The sequence below is a fragment of the Neodothiora populina genome (assembly GCF_041146345.1).
Source record: "Neodothiora populina strain CPC 39397 chromosome Unknown canker_contig_16, whole genome shotgun sequence".
NCBI lineage: Eukaryota > Fungi > Ascomycota > Dothideomycetes > Dothideales > Dothioraceae > Neodothiora > Neodothiora populina.
In genome coordinates this window covers 1,365,039-1,387,096 of record NW_027191409.1, presented here as the reverse complement: position 1 = coordinate 1,387,096, position 22,058 = coordinate 1,365,039, and the positions used below count along the sequence as shown (strand labels likewise).

Here is a 22,058-nt window from a genome sequence, read left to right as displayed (position 1 = left end):
AAAAAAAAGCGCACGCAGACATAGGTTCTGGAGAAATGATTAGGGGTGACATTTGTATTCGATGCAATGGTAGTAAGAATGACATTATTTGTACTCCGTCGCACAAATACATGTTTATGCACAAGAAAGTCGACTCAATAAAGAAACTCGTGAGACTTGATAGCGACACTCTGGAGATGGTTCAAATCGTACAACAAAAAGCCACAACCCCTTGTGACCATGATATGTTCGACTGAGAGAAAGTTTGAAAAAAGGTGGTGGCTTGCATATAATTACACACAGAGCCGCAAGAAGAAAAAGCCGCTTCGAGAAGGAATGTACTCGTCAGAAAAAAAGATGATGCTTAATTACATGATTTGCTTTTGTCGTGCGAAATCGAAGCATGCAACTAGCAAGAGACATGGAGAATATGGTCGCTGAAGACGCATGATTTGCTCCACATTTATCTATATGCTCGTATTACATCGTTCAAGTCCACAAGAGGAGGTACCTGCCCGCCCTGAATTTACAAAGCGAAAACAGCAGCGACGGCACCGAGGGCAAGGGCGGCCATGGAGCCGTCAACCTTGGAGGCGGCACCGGCGTAGGTGGATCCGGGAGCACCAGGGCTGGTGGCGCTGGGGGTCTGACCGGCTGCCCAGGAGGAGGCGAGGGTGGAAGCACCACCAGCACCGCCCATAGCACCACCAGTGGCACCAGCGGTGCCGACGGGGGCGACACCGGTCCCAGAGGGAACGGCTCCAGATCCGACGGCACCAACAAGAGCGCTGGAGACGGGGACGACAGTGGAGACGGTTGACTGGGTGCTGTAGGTGGTGGTGAAGACACTGGGGGTGGCGAGGACGGTGGTAGAGCCACCAACGGTGAGGGTCTGACCAACGGGGCAAGTGGTGACGGTGGTCTTGATGACATCGGTCACGTAGACGGTGGGCTCGGTAGCGTTACCAGAGGCGACGGCACCAGTTCCGGAAGCAAAACCAGCGCTGGGGACGGGGTTGGGCTTGGAAACAGTGGTGGCGGCGGCAGTGCTGCTAGGAGTAGAGGCCTGAGCGACGCTGGAGACGCTGGTCTTGGAGGAAGAAGCGGAAGAAGAAGAGGACTTGGCATTCTTGCAGGCGAGGTTGTAGAGAGGAGTCTCCTGGCCAAGAGTCTCGGTCACACCGAAAGAGGGAGAGGCACCAGAGTCAGCGAGGATGTACCACCAGAAGTCGATGTTGCGGGACTGGAGCTCGCAAGCAACCTGCTGCCAGTAGATCTCAGCGTTGTCGGTGCTGGCAACAGCCTTGCCAGAGTTGTCGCCAGACACGGGCCAGCCAGTCTCGGTGATCCAGATGGGCTTGCCGCCAGCAACAGCGTTGACCTTGTCGTAGGCCTCGAAGAAGAGGTCACCACCGTTCTGGACGTCGTTGTCATCAGTGGTCTGGTAGAAGGGGTACTCGTCAAGACCGAGGAAGTCGGAGGCGGCGACGACGGCAGAGTTTGAGCCGTTGACGAAGTCGTTCCAGGTGTCGACGTGACCGACAGGCTTGGAGCCGAGAGTGGTGCCCTGGATGAGCTTGCGGACTTGACCGATGTAGTCAACGATGACATCGGGCTCCTGGCCGTAACCGCTGTTGGCAGCGATACCGGTGGGGGAGTTGCGGTAAAGATCCTCGCTACCAACGGAGATACCGACAACAAGATCGGCAAACTGAGAGCCGTACTGGGAGATGGCATTCTTGAGGGCAGTGAGCTCGTTGTTGAAAGCGTCCTGGTTCTCGGAGGCCCAGAGACCGATGAGGAGAGTGGTGTTGGTGGCAATGGCGGCGGGGATGGCCGAGATGACAGTGTTGGCAGTGCCGTCCTGGATCATGGTGTAGAGACGGGCGCTGGTGAAGTCATCAGCACCGACGAGACCGGCAGCGGTGTTAAACTGAGAGACGAAGGTCTCGTAAGTCTGGCTCTGGGAAGCATAGTTGAACCCGCGGACGGAGGCGAGGGCGGTGGCAGCGCTGCCAGCGAGAGTGTAGAGAGAAGAACGCATTATGGTAAATGATCAGAGAGTCTCTGAACTGGTTTTGAAAACGAATGTAGTGAAAGATGTGAGTATGTTATCCTAGGGAGTGACTTTTTCCTTGATTTGGCTGTGTCAAAGGAAAAGAGATCGTAGAGTAGGAAAAAACGAAGGTGGTTCGTCGAGTGAATACGAGGAGTGAGAAAGGAAAGATTGGAGAAAGAGTGGAAAAGCGAAGTTCTTTGTACCTGCATCGCGGATCCGCAGCGATCGCTGACGCCAGTGTGGCCATGAGAAGGTTCTGGCCGGTGACAGTAACAGACACCCAATGTCAAGGACCAGTGTGGTATTGGGAAGAGATTATGTGGAGATCGGGCCAGGATCACCACGGCCACCATACCTTTCGCGGTTAAAGCATTGCCACAATTAGTATCTTGACTCGCCGCTTGGTTCAGGTACTGCATCATCCGCCTGAGTGCACCAGCAAAATACGAACCCACAGACCCCATCCGCGCGGCTTTGATTCGCGAGACAGCACGCACACACACACAAGTTGTGACTTTATTGCTAGCAACCTTAGCCCACGGAGGACCATGATCCCAGGCGTACCATACCGTACCTTGAACCAATTGTTGAGCCCGCTGTCTCTGGAGTGTAGTCGCATTGAGCTTGATGCTGACGTGACCCCAGGAAACATTGTGTTATGTGGATCGCCCCCCGGAAACAGAATGCTGTCTACCTATTATTGTGCTACTACTACATGCGTGCTGGTTGCATGGGAAATGGAAAAGGACAACGCCACACACCTTGGCTCGTGTGATGTTTGTTGTCACGTTGTTAGCTGATACACGGTGGCAGCGAACGGATGGATGCATCATCGCTTTACCCGTGTCTGTAGATTAACGCAGGTGCTTTGCTCTGGTCTACTGCTCTCATTCGGATTCCGTGGACAGATCTGCTGTACCGGTGCGGCAAATCGTCGTCGATGTTGAAGAAACGGTGACTTACAGTAGCAGCGACACGCCGCGTTGCCTCGCAAGCCACGGGATCATCACACGTTCATTTCGCTGGTTCATCTCCGCCCCATCTATTGGATGTGACGGGGTTTTGCTAGATTCGTCACAGGAAGGATCGGTGCAAATCAGGTCCCGCGGCTGTACCTGAGCAATTAAACAGTGAGAAAAGCCATGCTGTTTCAGGAAGTAGCTCCACTGGAGTACAGTACCGGCTGCACTTCCGTAATTCAGTCATGGGCCGAAAAAGCCTTTGCGCAAAAAGCTCGGCTTCTTTGCTAGGACCCCTCTAATCTTGCTCAGGAGCATCATCTGTGATTCACGCCTTTCTGGAATGATTATCCTTGTTCTTTCCTCACGATAGAACAAAAAGAATCGAGAGAGAGAAAAGGAGTGTACAGCGCAGGCCGCATGTATATATTTAGCAGAGTCAGGGGCTAAGATCTCAAATGAGAAATCATTATGAGACTCTCGATCTGGCTCGGCGGCAATTTGATGCGAGCTTGACCGCTCCGGAAGTCAAACAGGCATACAGGCGTGCCTTGCTACAACACCATCCGGACAAGGCTGTGGAACCTCAGGCAGAGCAGCAGCAGACTGTCGATGCTATCACTCTAGCATACAAGACGCTTGCTGAACCTGCTGCAAAAGCTGCTTATGATCGAGAACTTCGGCTGAGCCAGGCGGCCCGTGACAAAGGCACCGATAAGATCTCATATACCGGATTAGTTATCGTTGATCTTGATGATCTCGACTATGATGAGACAACAGGCGACTGGTGGAGGGGGTGTCGCTGCGGGCAAGAGCAGGGTTTTATTGTCACTGAGAACGATCTCGAAAAGGAGTCCAAATCGGGCGAACTCATCATCGGGTGCAGAGGATGCAGTCTGTGGTTGAAAGTACTCTTTGGCGTTGAAGAAGACGACCAAGATATTTCTCAGTCTGCTCAGGTCGACAGCTAAGAGCGGCTACATACTTTTGGCTGTGGACAATAGGACTAGTTCCTGTGATCATCTCCGTATATGCATGGAACAAAATCTGCACACACTGCTCTTTCTGCTGAGGTTGCAAACGAGGTATCGTGTACCTACCCTGCTCAGCCAGTGGAATCTTGGAGATGGAGGTCGATCCTGTTTGGGAAATCATCCACAAGGCTCGTACACTAACCGTGTAACGATCTATTATGATTTGACCTACTCTTGTTCCATAAGCAAGTGGCCATTCCATCCTATCGCCATCAACGGTCTTGTACAGTCTTTGCGGGTCTCCAAGAGGCGGCCATCCCAGGAAGCCAGATACGATACGATGCAGCCTCAGTGATATGCTTTTTGAGGGCGGCCTGGTTATGAAGCAATGCGAATACTGCATCTCATCGGACGAAACAAAAACAGGTCCTACGCCTTTCTTCGATAGATTGAAACGACGAGCTTCTGGACCTCGCAACCTTACAAGTCTTATGACCCTGACACAAAACCTCCCGTATCTTCCTCGTCATAATTAAGACGAAGCCAGTGGCAGGCATGATGAAGGAAAAGGCGAAAAGCGCAGAGACTGACTGGTGAACGCGATGAGGAAACTAGCAAGAGAAGCACAGCACGGGAATTCAGCCATCATTTTCACTCACAGCTCCTCCACTTATCCCTTCTATCCCTATACTCACGGATCACTTATGTCCCCACAGCAGTGGCCTGTATCGTCCATAGGTCTCCAAAAAGAAAACAAAGTCTTGAAAGGCCAACACCCTCCCGAATATCCCAGCTTGCCCTGAACAGTCAAGCAAGCAAGTAGAGGCACCAATCAAGCTACGGTCTACCTGACGTTGTCCCTATCGTCCTCAAATTACCTGACAAGAAAAGCACGAAACACGAGTCCCAGCCATTGTTGATTCGTATGTTTCCCCTGCCAATTATCGTTGATTAAGGGGGGCGACCCTGTCCGTCAACCAACCATAAAACCCGCCAAGGCTAGCCTGTTCGTAGAATGATAAGTATCTATATGGCCTAACGCTTGCATTGTTCTTTTCATTTCTCTTCTTTCGTATTCGTCTGGTCTTGACAGGGTATGGTAGATATGAGCAAAGACGCTTCAATTCCCCTTGTAAGTCTGTACTTTGCCCGATCTCTCCTTGAGATCCATCGACGAGGGAGGGATTGTGTAAAAGCTCTGGTCTGCTGGGTGGGGTTTGCCAAGGTAACAGGAAAAGCGGTCATATGACACATATGCAAAGGAGCAGAGAGATAAGGGATACAGTGGGTAGTATAGCTCATGGTACGACGGATAGAACACTACTGCTGCTGCTACTGCTACCGCTCGTGCTACTGACTGCTGCTGTCATGGCTAGAATCCATTCACTACGTAACCAGAAGGAGAACAAAATATCGAAGATGGAAGGCGGGACGTATAGTTCGTTGCTGTGGTATCTGTGTATCTCTATCTGTTCTGTCTGTCTGTTCTGTTCTGTGTTTGTTGTGTATGTATATATGCATTTTCTCGTATATGGATGTTTGTGTGCGTGTGGTCCCTCTCCCCTCTCTCCCCCCTCTCTCTCTGTGTGTGGTGTCTGAAATAAAAATATGTGCAAAAATGGGCGAAGAAGGAAGAATGGCATGCCAATGCCTTGCTCGCCATTGCTTGCTGGAGTTGCAATATAGAATATAGCAAAAAGCGTATTCAAAGCAGGAGGCAAGATAGGACACGGGACATTTGGTGTGGATTGGATATCTCAAAATAGAAAGAAACGCTTGGAAGGAAAGTATACTGTAACAGCCGAGGGCGCGAGTATGATGATCTAACCATAGGTTAAAAAGATGGGAAATCTTTTGATTCCAATTGGAAGAGAAAGTGTCAAAAAAGAATGGGACATTGTCCACAAAAAGCGTCATGCTGGTTCAATCAAGTGAAAAAGGACAGAAAAAGCGCCGAGGCTTCTAGGACATAACCCCCCAAAATATACAGGCCGTAAGAGCATATTTGTCAGAAAGTGGTATATAAGACAAAGAGAAACAGGACAAAAAAAGGGAGAAAAGATGCTGCTGCTCCTCCGCGGTTTGCCTGCAAGAAGGGAGGGGACGGGGTATCATGACTATGCATCTTGACTCAATATGACAAAGTGCTGTTCCCAAATCCAGCCAAGAGAATTAGTGTGATCGTCTTGGTTCTTAGCCAGCCAGAGCTCGCCCTTTTGCGCCACAACATCAAAGACTTCCCCTTCCACATAGGTGAGGTAAGGGTACCCGGCTTCTCTTCGTGCACGATCAATATTGAACTCGAAGAGACTCGCGGCAACGAACATGACATGTGTATCGTCCGGAGCATGCTTTGGGGACGTTGGCGCAGTTCCACCTGTGGGAGAGTCCGACATTGGCATGGCACTGCTGAACATGCCGCTGAAACGATCCTGAGCTGCTGTGAAGTAACTAGTGCCAGAGCTCGGCCGCGCCTCCTTACCAGCAGGATCCACACTGTTGTACGATTGCGAATGTGGCAGATCAGAGGGTCGATTGTTGGCTGTAGCGGGGCGGTTGGCTGTAAAAGAAGACTTGGACGTCAGAGACGGCATACGCGAGTTGCTCAAATTACTGGAGCTGTTGCCTTGAGGGATTGTTGGAGTCCTACCACGAGTGGCAGACAACGAGGAGCTTGAACGCATACGGCCGTAGAAACCAGGCTGCCCATTGGGAAATGAGTTCATGTTGGGCGAGAGAGGAAAAGCAAACGATTTCTCCAGATCGGGCGATATCAGGTACGGCGAAGTTTCGCTGCCGATGGACAGCTTTCGGCCACTCTTGCCACTGCTGATGTTCGAAGGACGACGAGAACGGGAAGTTGCTCGGGATGGCATGGCTGACTCGTCTCCAATAAGCGTTGTTTGTGGTGACAGGAAGTTTGCTGCATCAGCCAATAACGACCCGTTGCAGATGGCTAGACTCAGAACATGAGAGTGTACGACATCGAAGTCGGCGAGGAAGCTTGGCATGACGGTGTCGAGTAATTTCGATCCGCGTGCGTCTGGGTCTTCATGTCGTGGTGAGTAGTCAATGACCGGAGCAAGCTTCTCTTTCCAGAGCCACATCCATTGAGTCTGTAAAAACACATTGCTGTCGAGACATGCCTTGATGAGTGCCGCAGTCAAGCTATAGAGCTTCGGCAGGTCAATCTTGAGCTGTTCATTCAAAGCTTCGTACATCTCGGATGCTTCAATGGTCTTCCTGTCTGGTTTCTGGCCAGCCTTTTCCATAGTCTTGCACTTTGCGTAATCCAAGATTCGTTTCTTTCGTTTCTGAATGGCGTTTTGCGGGCCCTTGTGCAATTCGATTGCAGTCAGCATCGGCTTGATCACATGATTCTGAATTTTCATCTTGTGGTCAGGCATCGCCACCGTTGCGAGTTCTCGGATAGCCAAGACAAATTTCCTCCACTTGCTCTCGATCTCAGGGCTGGAGCTGGGGGCGACTTCGATGAAGGCCTCAAGCGCATTCGCGAATTCAAGGAAATGGTTGACAGCCTTGTCGACCTCGGCGATCGAGCCCTGCACGTCGCGCATGCACACCTGGAGTCTGATGAAATGCCCGCCGAATTTATGAGCGAGGTCATCAAAAACAGGGTCTTGGTACGCCTCTGCTATGCCCACCCTTTCCTTGAGCTTCTCGGTGCGCCTACCAAACGCTTTGGCAAGGCCACTTCGCACATCAGACTCCTTTCGTTTACGGGTGACCATCTGCTCGACAAGATCTGCTCGCTTCTTGGCCTCATTAATGCGATGGGTGACGTTCATGACCTCTTTGACAGAGTACTCCAAAGCCTTGTGATCGGGATGACTGGGAGGTGTCGACTCCACGAGCTGCTGCAACAGAAGCGGGTACTTCAGGATGCGCTGCACCGGCTTGACAAGTAGTGAATCCAGATCCCAGGCTGAAGTGATGTCGCTTGCATTGTTGTGGCACATATCCAGCCAGCACTTGACAGTGGTGTCGGACTGAAGCTTGGCCAGTCTCTGGTTCGCAGCATCGTGATTCTTGAGATATGCACCGTAGACCCTCTCCATCTGTGTCAAGAAATGCGCAAAGACCTCGCCGACCCTAGTGGTTGCATCGCGCTCTTCGTCCGGCATGTCAATCATAGATTCCCGTTCGTGACTGTTGCTGGTGGAGAAACTGCCTCGCTTGCTCTGCCACCTCAGAGACTTGGGTGGTACATACACGCCGGTGACAGCACGGCGGAGCGAGTCGTAGAACTCGAGAGAGAAGCTCTCGACTTGATCTGAATTGCCGAACAGGGTTTTCTTGTCTTCTGCAGTAATCATTTCTCCGACTGTACCCTTGTAGATATCTTCGATGATCTTCATGTCCTGATGGTAGGAGTACTCCGTATCCACAAGCTCTTTAATGACATTTTTGCGCTTGAGGAGTCGCTTAGCCTCCGGGTTTGGGGTCGGAGGTTGCGTCGAGCTCGTTACTGACTCGTCAATCGAATGACCGCGGTCAGACTGAAAAGAAGTGATGGACTGCGAGGGAGGAAGAATGATCGGTTCAGGCTTTCGCCTAGACTCAGTCGATGGCCGAGCCGGGGTGGAAAAGTTCCTGAAACGATCCTCTGCTGCAATAGATTTGAGCTCTGTCGGGCTGGTAGGTAGGCTCGCTGCCGCCGCTCCTAGTGGGATTTTGTTCATGAGTAGTTCAGTCGGTTTCGTTGAGTTTGCTGGTGGGGGTGGCGGGGGAGGAGAATGCAGTGGCAGCTGAGGTGGAATTGTCGAGGTGGTGCTCGGAGGTTCCACAGAAATCGCGAGGCCGAGTCCTTGTCCAGTAGGGATATCTGGCAAACGCAGAGGCTCCATGGATCGACTATGATGGATTGACGTCGGTCCAGATACAGATGATCGACTCTGAGGTGCAGAAGCGGGCAGGGCATCAAGGGACTGATAAATGTGGCCCGCACTAGACCTGGGGGAATACTTTTCGTCTTTCGGAGGTGGAATCGGGCGAAACTCTTCATCCTCGGCGCCAGGGATCGCATCTGGTTGAGTCTCAAATTGCGAGGCAGGAGTGTTGACAGCAAGACTCGACGGTGACAGACTGTTGAGTTGCTTCATCTCGACATGCGTATCCCTCTTGTCTTCGTCGTCATCGAACGAATGTCTCCTCGGCGGTGTGAAGATTATCGCAGTCCCTGGCTTGAACTCGTCTTCTGGGGAGTCCATGATGCCCGGATCTGCAGGACTATACAGCGTGGTTGCGGGATAAGGCGATTCCGGTGGTGGTTGCAATTTCTGCTCGTTGAATGCATATTGGTCTGCAAGGAGACTGTCCAAGAGAACCTTTATCGTGCCAGCATCCGAACCACCATCCATCTTCGAGAGATCAGGGGACAGAAGCGAGACTTGGCGTGCAAAATCGTGGCGCATGTCCGGAGTCATGTCTCCAGAACTTCTGTACTGCTCGAGTATGCGACTCACAGCATGGTAAGCATCGCTGTCCCGGTTCCACTCACTGCTGCTTATTGTCAGTAACGACGATCGGCCGACCCTCGCTGGTTGCCGCGGCGTGACGTCGTCATCCTCAAAATAATTATTCGGACTCAGGGTCTGCGCCTTCTTTGGTGTCTCTGGCACCACAGGGCTTTCTGCCCCTGTCCACGGCGAGGAGCCAACCTCGGCTTCGTCACTGTCGAAGCTCTCGTTCTCAGAATCCAAAGAAGTGTTGCCGCTTGAGGAGGGAAATTTATTCAGTCTAGCAGATGTGGGCTCTGGCGGGAAGTGTTCCTGTCTCGCCGTGGCAGGTTCGGGTTCCGGGAGCCACAATTCATCTTGAGGTGCAGTCGAGGGACCGTCCAGCATAATGCGGATTGATCCTCGATCATCGAGCTCGGAAGCGACTGGCGAAGTGAGGCCGGAGACATTAGGCGATGATTCGATGTCTGTGCGTGATGCGCTGGAAGTGCTCCTCTCGCGCATGCGCATGACCTGGCTAAGTAATGTATCGGTGTTCTCGGCACCGTGCTGTGTCGTGGCAGCCGCATCCGGAACGCTGGTGGCATCATGCGTCAATACATCGGCCCCGGAAGTGACGACAGGCGATGTGTCAAAACTGGTACCTGCCGAATATGGTCCATCCAAGAAGGAGTCGAGAGCATGGCCATCCACTTCCACTGTCAGTCCCAAAGCATTCGATGGTTGGGTCTGCGTACTTGGATCGTATTGATGCCCATTCACTGCGTGGTTGTCAGATGACACGCGCTGGCCAATCAGAGCATCGCCTTCTCCAGTGCTGTAGCGGTTCGCCCCACTTATACTGCTTCTTGCCGAAGTGGTGCTCTGCTCAGATTTGGACTCGTCTGGCAAGTTTGCGCTTATAGCGCGTTGTATCCTAGCTCTTCTCTCAGCGAAGTCTACTTTTCCGAGTTCGGGTATCTTTTTCTGCAGGCGGCCGTTGCTTCTGGACTCGTTGAGCGAGCCCGCTTTATCCGACACGCCGGACTCTTGACGTCGGCCGGCTTTGGCGCGAGAGGAGCTTGTCGATGCCGCAGACACTGGCTGCCGTGGCCGAGAGCTCCTAAGCGGTGGCGATTTCTGGGGCGGATCCGCCTTGATGAAAGCCTGAAGACTCTGTCCTGGCTGGGCTTTGCGGGCGGAAAAGGGGTCGTAGCGTCTAGTCGTCAATGTAGGAAGACTCGATGAGACTGGAGGTGGTGAGGTGTCACGATACTTGGGAGATGCCGGGCCAGGAAAATGGTTCCGCGAAGTGACTCTGCGATGAACGGGTGAAGTAGGTTGGCTGCCCGCCGCGCGTCGGGCACTGCTGATGGGTATGCGCGAAGGGCGATCTGGCGTGGTGGTTATGGGAGAAGGTTGCCTCGCAGGGGTTGACGATAGCGAGGCGTCGGGGCGAGGAAATGCCTTGGTCGAGTAGTATCTGCCGGCTGTTTCCAGGTCGTAGGTCATGTCACTCCTCGACCGCTTGTGTGCCAACAGCTCCGACGTCTTCACGGTGGAATAACCATTTTTCGCCGTTCCATGTTGAGCAGGGGGGTAGTATTGGACGTCGGATCGTGATCTTTTGTGGTATCGAGAAGGTTGTAATGAGTGTAAGCTGCCCTCGGACACTCGCCGCGAATCTTGCACAGGATGCTGGTCAGGAAGTACATGATGGTTCGTGGGAGGACTAGAGGCAGGGACCGGGACAGGAATGCCATGGCCCGGGTGCGAGGCAGCGTCTCGATTGTAGCTGACCTCGCCGAACAGAGGTTTCTGCAGCTTGCGATGCGGTGAGGACTTCCTGGTGGGTTGTGCAGCGTTCATCCCGCTCAATGCAATGTGGGGGGCGATGACGGCGGCCAGACCATTGGAAATGCCATGAGATGCGTGAGATTTGCTCTGGGGTGCACTGGATGTGCGCGACTTGGTGGGTGATCGAGGCTGCTTCTGAAGCTTCGACCTCGTCTCCAGCGGTCTCCTATACCGGTCTCTGCTCGTCGGCACGGCCGCGTGTGACTCATCCGAGGGAGCAGATGTCTGGTTGAAGCGATTGACCAGGTCTTTGATCGAGCGCTGCTGTGAATGCGAGGACGAAGGCGGTAGGTGTTCCCGGTCTGGCGCCTGGGACGCTTCAGACGCTTCCGGCACAGGGCTCGATATGGAACGGGCGGTGGTGCGTGTGGGCGAACGGGAGGAAGAGCGCGGAAGCACGCTCGTTGCCAGCGATGTGTAGTGTGCGTTTGCATTCACATTTGCATGTGCATGTCGCGGAGGAGAGGCTTCCATTTCGTAGGCGGCATAGGTGTCTGTAGGGGGGACGTGGTTGTAGAAATCATGTGCTTCCTGCAGACTATCAATGGAACGCGATCCAACCTGTTGCCGGGACATGTTGATGACGACAGGCCGAGCCCGGTCAACCCATGCAAATTATCCTTTTGTCTGTTCTTGTGGACTCGTAAGGTGTTTCAAGTGACCATTGCAACTGCAGCCCAAGCCCGGCTCAGACACGGCGGGTGATGGCGATGGTGTGGTGGCTGCGGTAGAGATGGTGGTCGTAGCGGTCGTGGTTGTGTCGTAGCCTTTTGCTGGCCGTGTCGGATGGCTGTACCGTCGAGGCAATCGTGTCGGGGGCGTCGCGGATCACGCGTTTGATGTGCCCGGCGATGGCGATGGGTGTCTATTCGAGATACGCGAGTCGTAGGTATAGTTGATGAGTACCGTAGGGCGGGTGGAGACAGTATGACGGGCAAGGCGGAGAGGCAGCGACGGTGCGAGTCAGCGAGACTGGCGTTGGACGGAGGCAGTGCGATCTATGGTGGTGAAAGTTGTTGTCGATGTCGATAGGAGAAGAGCTGGAAAAACACCGATGACAGAATGGAGTTGGAAGAGAGTGTGCAGCGCCCGCCTGTGCAGTTGCAGTATGTAAATGTGTGCAATGCTATGCAGTGCCGTGCAGTGCAGGGCAGTTCCCGTTCTGAGAGACTACAGAAGGTACAGTACAAAGTAAGGTAGATATCGATGGCTTACTGCACGACCGTTACGCCTCGTCCTGACTAGGTAGGGACTAGTGGAAGTACAGCAACTATCTGTACTTGGACAGCAGGAAGTGTACTGTATACCACCTCACTATACTACTACACCACACTTCTGGCCTTGCATCTGACAAACACACAGACATCCACCTTGACCTTGACCTTGACCTTGACCTTCCGCTTTCGAAGACATAATTCAAAAGTACACCAAGTACACTGTGGCACAAGCAATCAATACAAGTATTCCCGGTGACTCCTTCTCCACAGCAAGCACTGCTGTGACTGGACTGAACATCACAGATTGGAAAGCTCGGCCCAATGCTGCCGCCGCCGCACATGTCTGAGACGTCCGGAAAATCCACTTCGCTGGCTCTGGCAGTGCCTGCCCTGGTCATGGCTCTGGCCGATGGCCCTTCACTCTGGAACCCTGCCAATCGACCCAATAAGGTAGGTATTGCACACTGCGGTAAACTTTTGTCGATCGCCAGCCAATATAAATTGCATCTGACGTCCCGATTGCGGCTTTGATGATTGGGTGAGGGAACAGGAAACCATCAAACGACTCTTGATCTCCTCGAGCACTGCCACCACAGCTCTCGTGCGATGCCGTCAAGTTTACTGTACATGAGTTACACACAGGTGCCACAGTCTGATCGCTTCGGGAAGTTGGCACTCATGCTGTGCTGTCTCTAATCGCTCCATCTCGTGCTGACCATATACTCACTCGCAGTATCTTATTGACCTCTTGCTGCAGCTGACTGGTATACGTGACTGTCCACCCTGTCCTATATTATCCTGGCCTATAATTCGGCATTACTGTATGAAAGAAACTTGTTATCGTCTCGAGCCTCCAGTGCCGTTTTTAGCAAGGTTATGTCAATGATTCCCTACCAAATCTTTGCCCAACGGCCATGATGAATACCTTTGCTTAGCGAGCCCCCACTCTTCCCACTCCGAGGATGTTGTCGCGTAAACCATGGGACGAGGTAGCCATTCCCTATCTATCAACCTACATCAACAACAGGAGCCTCTTCACTCTTACATCTTCCTCTCCGCATATAGATACATACCTTACAAATCTGCTCTGTGAACACGCAGCTTCCCGCATGCATCTGACGACAATTTGGAAGGCCAGGCAAACAAGGTTTTGCTGGCGTGAGGTCCGATTTCCCCGCTAGTGCCTGGATTGACACTTGCCGTGTGGAGTACAATAGACGGCTTCGTGGATCAGCCCTCATTTAGCACAACAAAAATTCATCAACCTTTTTATTAAGGTACAGAACTATACTGAGTTCGTAGATTGTGTTGTTGACGGGCGACAGACGATGAATAATGCAGTGCTGTGCTGGTTGTATCTGATCTCGTATCATAACAAAACATAGATTTGGCATTCTCATGGGAGTATGCAAGATCTACTGTTCAGCGAATGAGATAGGAAAAGTAGGTACCTTATACACAAAAATCAACAGCTCAAGATAGGAAGGCTTGGCGACTGGGAACGTGTTCGGGACGTCAAAGTGAAGGCTGGAATGGTTCGCATGACCCATGCTCACTACATGGATCATTCTGAATACTCAGCCGAGACCCAGCCATAGACTAGGTACCTACATTAATCAGTGCTTTGTATACTTCACATTTGTTTGTTGATCAACATCGGACTTGTCTTCTGTCAGCAGCACCAGGACAGCTTGACTAGATCTACGACTGCCATACAGTCTTATGCACGATACCACCTCTCACCTGACCTTGACATGAAATGAAAGTGGTCCAAGTTCACCTGGATATTCGCCGTGTTCCTCTATATAGGGTGGTATTCCACGTTAGTGCCTGCCTTCACCGTTTTCATCAAACGTTTATTGCACCAGCTCCGAGAACCGGACCGGCTTCACCTTCTTCCATGATTTTGAGCTCATTCTCAATCTTACGGTGGGCGTAGCTGAAGCCTGGGTATAGGAAAGGTCTGTGACACGACATTAGCAATTTTCTTTGGATCCCTACCATACTTCATGGCCCGAGGTCATCCGGCGACAGACTTACCTAAGATCGTAGCGATTGTCATCAGGAGCATATTGCTCAGCATGATATGCCGGCGTGATCGTGGTCATCTTGTGACGATTGATCGAATAATAGAAGAAGAAGTCGCGGACCTTCTTATATACTTCTCGCGGCGTATGTTGATCTTGCCAGTCCACGCAGAGCTTTTGCCACATGGAGTAGACGCCGAATTTTCGGACCTTGCGAAGATAACCATAGACGGAGAGCTGCTCATATGTCATACCCATATCAGCTTCATCAGATTGTACGTAGTCCTTGGTGATGGGCTCCAACTCCGCAGTCGGAACCGCATCGAGGAACTCATGAAGCACAGGTAATCCAAAGGCATGCTCTGCCCATGCTATGAACTTCTTGAGATCTGTCTTTGAGATTCCACCAATTGGATTGACGTCAGCACTACTGCAATCGTATTTGGTCAAGTATCCGCGAAGTGCTTCATCGACGTTGGCGGATCCGAGAACGAGGAAGTTTCCTTGGTTTCCACGGGAGAAGTTTACCAATTGCGCGAGACCGTAGGCAACCACCATGCGTGATCTACTTTGGAAGTTCTGGAGCGCGATGTTCTCAGCATGAGAGCCACCATGGACTCTGAACTTTGGGTCGATGTCAAGAGCGGCACCGACGATTGACTTGGTTGCAGCAAACATCTCGTCAATGTTCATATCAATGTGATGAGCTCCAATAGCTGCAGCAAGGTCTTTTGCACGCTGACGGGTCTCAACACTGGACTGAGTCTTCATGCCCATGTACACGGTGCAGAAAATCTTGTTGCAAAAGTCTTGTGCTGTCATGTTTGTAACATCTTTGCCACCATAGAGACGCGTTGCGTCTTCGATGACTTGTTGGTTTCCGAGTTTGATCTCTTGAATGACCAAGCGGCACATGGAGTAAACGATGGTAGCTGTTGCGCAAGAATCGATACCTCCACTCAGAGGCACAAGATAACCGGCCTGCTTCGATCTCCTCAAGTAATCCCACAGCCAGCATGCTGGACCAAGGGCGATCTCCTCTTCGGGCTTGTGGTAACGAGCCGCAATCGACTCGGCCGCCCTGTAGCTGCCTCTGTGGGCAGATCTGGCAGTTGTCATTGCGAAGTCGATCTTGAGGCGCTCATATTGTGGCGCTTTCATAGACTGTGCAGCTCTACTGCGAGAAGATCTAGACGACCAGATGTCGTCAAGATCGATCGTACTCGTGAGGACCTCCACGTCTTGGAGGGAGAATTGAGAACCTTGAGCAACGATTTGACCGTTGGTAAGGATCATGGAGCAGCCATCATAATAGACGCGATCACCGTCACAGCCGCGCTGATTCGAGTACATGTAGACACCTCCGGATTTTGCAGTAGCCTCTCTGATGAGATTGATACGTGTGTCAAGTTTACGCAGTTCGTGGTGACTACCACTGGAGTTGAGGATAATTTCAACCCCCATAAGAGAATAATTGGCATGAGGCGAATCGGGTGTCCAGAGCTCCTCACATGTCTCCGTTGTGAAGATGGCATCTTTCGTCTCGAAGATTATGTCACCGATAGGGCACTCAAGCTGACCGTTCAACTGCTGAATGATGGGCGGAAGGTCGTGAGTCTCGACACGTCTCTGGTCCCAGGCGGTGAAGTAGCGCATTTCACGATAGTTACCATCGTTGCACAGCCAAATCTTGGGCCTGATTGCTATTATCCTCTTGTTGAGAGCAATAACCCTGCAATTGAATGGATTGCCGCGGTGGCGCACAGGGAGACCAAGATCGATGATGATATCCTGGCAGTCCGGATGACTCAGGATCTCGACCACAACCTCCCACGAGTGATCATACACATCGAGCTCTAGGAAGTGATCAAGAAGGCCATATCCTGGAACACAGAGTTCCGGAGTGAGAATCAACTTTGCTCCTGCGTTTTTGGCCTTGCGAATGGCTTCAAGAATGCGATCCCGGTTGCCGTCAAAGTCAAGAGCCCACTGATTGAGTTGGCAGGTCGCCAATGTGGTGAGACGTCCCATAGCTGTGATCTATATGTGCACTTGATAAAGAAGCAAAGAATGAGAGAGAGTAAGTGCGCTTATCGGACTGGATCAAGATCAGGTCAACGAGCAGTGATTCATAGTGGACGTCAGTCACATTTTAGCTGCGAATGGATTTCGCTTGTCGGAACGGATTCGTCGCTTTGGATCTGCTACTACGATTACATAGCTACAGCACGACAAGACCATGTCGTGCATCGTTGCTCTAATTCGGTGGCCTTGAGAACACACTTCATGATTGCCATCTACAAATTGGACTACTTCTTATACTGAAGCACCTCGCCATATGGCAACCGATGCACCTTAAGGTGCGCCTTCTGTGCTTGACGTACCAGGCATCTGACTCGACGATGGCCGAGATCGGGTAGTATCTCCGAAAGCTTGATTCATCTGTACGGCACTGTTTCCGTTCCGCAGGGAGGACGGTTCGCCAGTGACTTCGCACAAAGCCTTATTCAGGAGGTACGAAATATGTGCGGTCTGTCTCTCGAGTGCTTTCAATAAGGTGTAAAATGATACAGTCATCGTTTCAAGAGTTGATGGGTCATATGACCCAACAGACACGGGAAATGGGGCAACAAAGCCTGAAGGTTACAGAGGCCGAAGAGCTGTCTAGCCAACCTCCCCCCAAGCAAGCTAAGGTATAGCTGCAAGGTGTGGTAGACCAAAGTTTCTCCGGATATCATTCACCGTACAGTACCCAATTTATGCATGTTCTCTGCATGGTCATTTATTCTAAACACTTTGGGGCGTGATGTGCAACGGAGGTGAAGTCACAAAACCTGATGTTGTAAGTAGATATGCGAGAGCAACGACCTCTTGTAGCGGTGCACTGGGAAGACTGTTTCCAGATCATATGCACGAAATTGGATTGAGATGCGGACGGTCGCTCAAGGCAAAGCTCTTAAACCAAGCAAGGGTCGTATACCGTTCTAGCGTTAATGTCAAGCTTGCACGGGCCGGGTGGTGTAGTCGATGATTGGTTGCATGGTACTGCTCGAGACCAGTCGAGCTTAACGGCGATACGCATCGAACACTAAATGCCAGGCCCTTTGGGCAGTAGCCATCGCCAATTGCCACCGGAAGTCGTCTTGTGTCGTGCTGAATGTTTCGATTATATTGTCATGGTCGTGAAAATAGAGCGAATTTGATATGGCACAGCCAAGGAAACCCGTACCGAGCGCAGGAGAATGACCTTCTCAGATTGAACAAATGGTCTGGGCGTATCTCGTCGCCTCTAGCGTAGAATTGGTTGCTGGGCTGGCTCGCGGCTGTCCGGCGCACGGCATCTTGTTGCAGAGGCTGCTTGCCATCTGGTGAGCGTTATTTATCTGCTCTGTTCCCACCTCATTGAGCTCCAGATCCCATCAAGAATCCATCTCAGTGTCCGACTCAGCGATACATTTACAGTATAGCATTTCCCAGTCCTGCTCACTTGTCCATCATCATCAGGTACGTGTTGTTCTAGAACGTCAGCAGAACACGCAGTCGATCTCCAACGCCCTCTGCACGTCCATCGACATTTCCCGCTGACACGTAAACCTGCGTAGATCTCGTCGCACGATGTTCAGCTCCGCCATCCTTCTTGCTGCAACGGCCATGACTGGCCTGGTTTCTGCCCAGAGCCCATGGACCTTCGCCACCAGCTACTCTACCTCTGGCCCAATTGCCATCAACCCCGACACTGTTGACCCTGCTCTGAGAGCAACCTGGTGCCGCGCCGAGACCGAGTCTTGCCGCCAAATTTGCAGCACGTACAGCGCCAACACCTGTGATTCCGTAAGTCCACCCTTGCATTGAATACAACCATGTGGATCCCATTCTGACCTCTCATCCAGAACACTCTTACCTACAACTGCACATGCGCCACTGGCTCCACCCCTAACATCACCGACTTCCAGCAGACTCTGCCTTTCTTCATCTGTCAGCAATGGATCACTGACTGTGTCGCTGGTCACCCCAACGATCTTGACGGTATCACTGCATGCCACTCCGTCACCTGCGGTGACAGGAACGCCTCGTCGGCCAGCAGCTCTTCTTCCTCCAGCAGCTCCGCATCCTCAACCTCTTCTGCAGCAGCCTCCAGCAGCAGTGGTGCTGCCGCTTCGGCCACCTCCGCAGCCGCATCAGCCACCAGCGGCGCAGCCTCTGCTGCCTCGTCGGCTGCCGCTGCAACTTCTTCGTCTGCTGCCTCCTCTGCCGCCATCGGCGTCGCTATGAACTACGGCACCGGTGTTCTCGCTGCTGGTATGCTCGCAGTCTTCGGCCTCGCCTTGTAAAAGGGACAAACAAATTCTTTTCATATCCCTGCGACTGTCAGCTTACTGTGGTGGCATGGCTTTCAGCACAATTGACGATTCATACGGCTTGGGATGGTGACACGGAACAGCACGGGTTTCACTCCAATAGCGCGGAGTTCTTCTTTGGTTGTATCAGATATCATAATAATAACAAACAATTCTCACGGGTGTAGTTGCCCTTAATCATTACCACTACGCAGCTTTCACTGGGTCCATCCTACTATATGTCCCAAAACTGAGATTACGCGGTAGCTCTCAGCCTTCTCAACGAGGACATTTATATGTACCTTGCATGTATTCTTTGTCTCTCTGCCCCACACCACTACTTTATCCTGCTTGTGGTGAATGCAAGGTACATGTTGTACATACACATGCTGAATGGTTTATTCGCCTCCCGATGCATATACCCATAGATGCTTCTCATTGGATGTGGTGGTCCGTCTCTGATCCACCAATTGCTAATGGTATAAGTGATCTGCGTACTGATGTCCACAAAGATCGCCATACCCGCGTTTACCGGGGACTGTTCACGTGGAGCTCGTGTGCGGAAGTTCACAACGTCCCAATGCCAAGGATTGTCATGGCAGCTTCTATCGATAAGCCCCCCATCCGAGCAAGATTTCGGCGGAAGACCGTTTATCGTTCCCACAGATTCGCGTCGTCATGAGGTACATTTGATGACCAGCTCAACTAAAGTACTGTGAGATTGAACCCGAGTCCTTCGACCTACCTTCCGAACTACCCCTTTGGCCCTTTGACTTCATATCTGGATGTTGCGGAGTCTCATAAGGTCCTCCAGCCGTGACATCAGAAACGTCCCGAGCAGCTTCACCCCCTTTAGGGTTACACGTATACCGTCACATCCGCACAGCACATCATACACACTAAGAACCATGGCTTCGCTCTCTCCGACTAAGAAGCACAGAGTTGCTGTCATCGGCTCTGGTAATTGGTGCGACCGCTGCTGAGATTCGTCTTGCGGGATTTTGCTTATAATATGTTGTTAGGGGAACCACCATAGCCAAAGTGATAGCGGAGAACACCAAGGCTAATCCTGATCTGTTCGAGGAGACAGTACAGATGTGGGTCTTTGAGGAAGAAGTACAAATCCCTGAGAGCTCAGAGCATTTCGATCGTGGCTCGGCTCTTTGCACCAAGCCACAGAAGCTCACGCACATCATCAACTCCATCCATGAGAACGTGAAGTACCTTCCGGGGGTTCCACTTCCCTCCAACATTGTTGGTAACCCTTCTCTTGAGGAGACTGTCAAGGAGGCTAGCATCCTCATCTTCAATCTACCTCATCAGTTCATCGAAAAGGCCTGCGATCAACTTCAGGGCAAGATCCTGCCATTTGCTAGAGGTATTTCGTGCATCAAGGGTATCGAGGTCTCTGACAAAGGCATCGAACTTTTCTCGGAATGGATTGGTCGCAAACTCGGCATCTACTGCGGTGCACTGTCCGGCGCCAACATCGCAACCGAAGTTGCGCTGGAGAAGTGGTCAGAGACGACTGTCGCATATGATCCACCATCCATGGACAGCAGTCAACCAAGTCCTCAGGGGTCGCCGAAAACCTCCCAGATCAATCTTGGTGAGATGAGCGGCAGAGCTGAAGATAGTAGCAAGAAGGTCAAGATGATGGCGCTACCCGCCGAGTATCCACCACTCAGCCATGAGAACGTCAAGAAGATCTTCCACAGACCTTACTTCCACGTACGCATGGTAGACGATGTCGCAGGCGTCTCCCTCGGCGGTGCTCTGAAGAACATCGTGGCTGTGGCTGCTGGCTTCGTCGATGGTCTAGGTTGGGGCGACAACGCTAAGGCGGCTGTCATGCGTGTTGGTCTCCTCGAGGAGGTCAAATTTGGCAAAATGTTCTTCGAGAAGTCAGTGAAGACTGCCACCTTCACCGAAGAGAGCTGTGGTGTTGCAGATATGATTACTAGCTGCAGCGGTGGACGTAACTTTCGTTGTGCAAAGATGAGTGTTGAAAAGGGCATGAGTATCAACGAAGTAGAAAAGCAAGAGCTCAACGGCCAGAAGTTGCAAGGTACCAGCACAGCGTACGAAGTCAATGGATTCTTGAAGAGTCAGGGACTAGAGGACGAGTTCCCTCTCTTTACCGCAGTTTACAGTGAGTTGCGCCAATATCGCCTACCGAAAAGGGTCCTGGCACTAACATATTTCCAGACATTCTCGAAGGCAACAAGAAACCAGAAGATATTCCTAAACTTCTCGAAGCACCCTCCAAGTATCGTTAAAGCCAATCAAACGCGCTGCCTTCTTTTCTCTTGCGTAATGAGACACGAAGTTGACAATGGTACAGGCCTTCTCCTAAAGTGGAGCGACTCATGGCGAAGCTATGAGCAGGGAGGGAGCATGGACAGTATATCGGTATGTAGCATTGCTCATGCGAGAGAGACTGGCTCTAGCAAAGGAAATGTGAGCTAGCAATAATAATAAATATATCTTTTGACCTACCTCTGCCCATCTTAATTCATTTGCGATAGACCATTGTTGTCGGACGTACCTAAAACATCCGGTTCGGTCCGACCCTCTTCAATGGATCTCACCACCTACTCCTTTCTTCCTCTTTTGGTCTAAATTGATGACTTGCGGGCGATCATGCCCGTTCAGGCCTTCCGAAGGATTTCCGAGTACCATGAAATGACAGAGTTCTTGCGAATGCACAATAGTGTGATCAAACGGTAGACTCTACCTGCTGTGTGGTCAAAGTAAGGTACCGTAGATACTGCTTAAATCCGTGATTGAGACTAGAATGCGCTTCACAGCCTTACCGCGGATTCGCGACTGATCTACACAAATTAAGGTAGGGAGGACACTTACATCCAATGACAATGGCAGTGTGAGCGGATGACTCGTGCGCCTCATCTTCTGCTCCTCCGATTTCTCGCGATGGTTGGTTCATTCTCGTGGGATTTTACCATTTTCCATGCGTTAAACCACGGCTCTTCTCTCGGAGAGTCCTTTAGCTTGCGCTCGGCGACGGTGAAGGGGTCCGGCTCCACCATCCATCAGGGTTATTTGCAGTCTGACATCAGCCTGAGCGAAATAGTCTACGGCGAATTGGAGTGTTGGTAATCATACAATGGGAGAAAAAACTAGAGTCATAAGCATAAGCTTAACGGAAGCCCATCATGGTCAAACTCAA

The 22,058-nt window shown here is 51.6% G+C and overlaps 6 protein-coding genes across 7 annotated transcripts; 3 read left to right on the top strand and 3 right to left on the bottom strand.

The window, feature by feature from the left end:
* Positions 1-505: 505 nt before the first annotated feature.
* AAFC00_003799 (uncharacterized protein) lies at positions 506-2,023 on the bottom strand (the record flags this gene model as incomplete). The annotated part of the gene is made up of 1 exon (XM_069343324.1): positions 506-2,023. One exon carries the CDS (start codon positions 2,021-2,023, stop codon positions 506-508), a length of 1,518 nt encoding a protein of 505 aa, XP_069201150.1.
* A 1,432-nt stretch (positions 2,024-3,455) lies between these two features.
* AAFC00_003798 (uncharacterized protein) lies at positions 3,456-3,968 on the top strand (the record flags this gene model as incomplete). The annotated part of the gene is made up of 1 exon (XM_069343322.1): positions 3,456-3,968. One exon carries the CDS (start codon positions 3,456-3,458, stop codon positions 3,966-3,968), a length of 513 nt encoding a protein of 170 aa, XP_069201149.1.
* A 2,120-nt stretch (positions 3,969-6,088) lies between these two features.
* Positions 6,089-11,863, bottom strand: AAFC00_003797 (uncharacterized protein; the record flags this gene model as incomplete). Its single annotated transcript, XM_069343321.1, has 1 exon — positions 6,089-11,863. One exon carries the CDS (start codon positions 11,861-11,863, stop codon positions 6,089-6,091), a length of 5,775 nt encoding a protein of 1,924 aa, XP_069201148.1.
* A 2,489-nt stretch (positions 11,864-14,352) lies between these two features.
* Positions 14,353-16,562, bottom strand: AAFC00_003796 (uncharacterized protein; the record flags this gene model as incomplete). Its single annotated transcript, XM_069343320.1, has 2 exons — positions 14,353-14,467; positions 14,545-16,562. 2 exons carry the CDS (start codon positions 16,560-16,562, stop codon positions 14,353-14,355), a joined length of 2,133 nt encoding a protein of 710 aa, XP_069201147.1.
* A 1,584-nt stretch (positions 16,563-18,146) lies between these two features.
* On the top strand, positions 18,147-18,862 carry AAFC00_003795 (uncharacterized protein; the record flags this gene model as incomplete). Its single annotated transcript, XM_069343319.1, has 2 exons — positions 18,147-18,362; positions 18,422-18,862. The coding sequence occupies 2 exons, from the start codon at positions 18,147-18,149 to the stop codon at positions 18,860-18,862; spliced, it is 657 nt and encodes a 218-aa protein (XP_069201146.1).
* A 791-nt stretch (positions 18,863-19,653) lies between these two features.
* On the top strand, positions 19,654-21,147 carry AAFC00_003794 (uncharacterized protein; the record flags this gene model as incomplete). Of its 2 annotated transcripts, none has more annotated exons than XM_069343317.1 (3): positions 19,654-19,835; positions 19,891-21,020; positions 21,077-21,147. In XM_069343317.1, 3 exons carry the CDS (start codon positions 19,654-19,656, stop codon positions 21,145-21,147), a joined length of 1,383 nt encoding a protein of 460 aa, XP_069201145.1. The 2 variants fall into 2 exon arrangements, with proteins under 2 accessions (XP_069201145.1, XP_069201144.1); XM_069343318.1 differs by having other exon boundaries at positions 19,777-19,835.
* Positions 21,148-22,058: the final 911 nt, after the last annotated feature.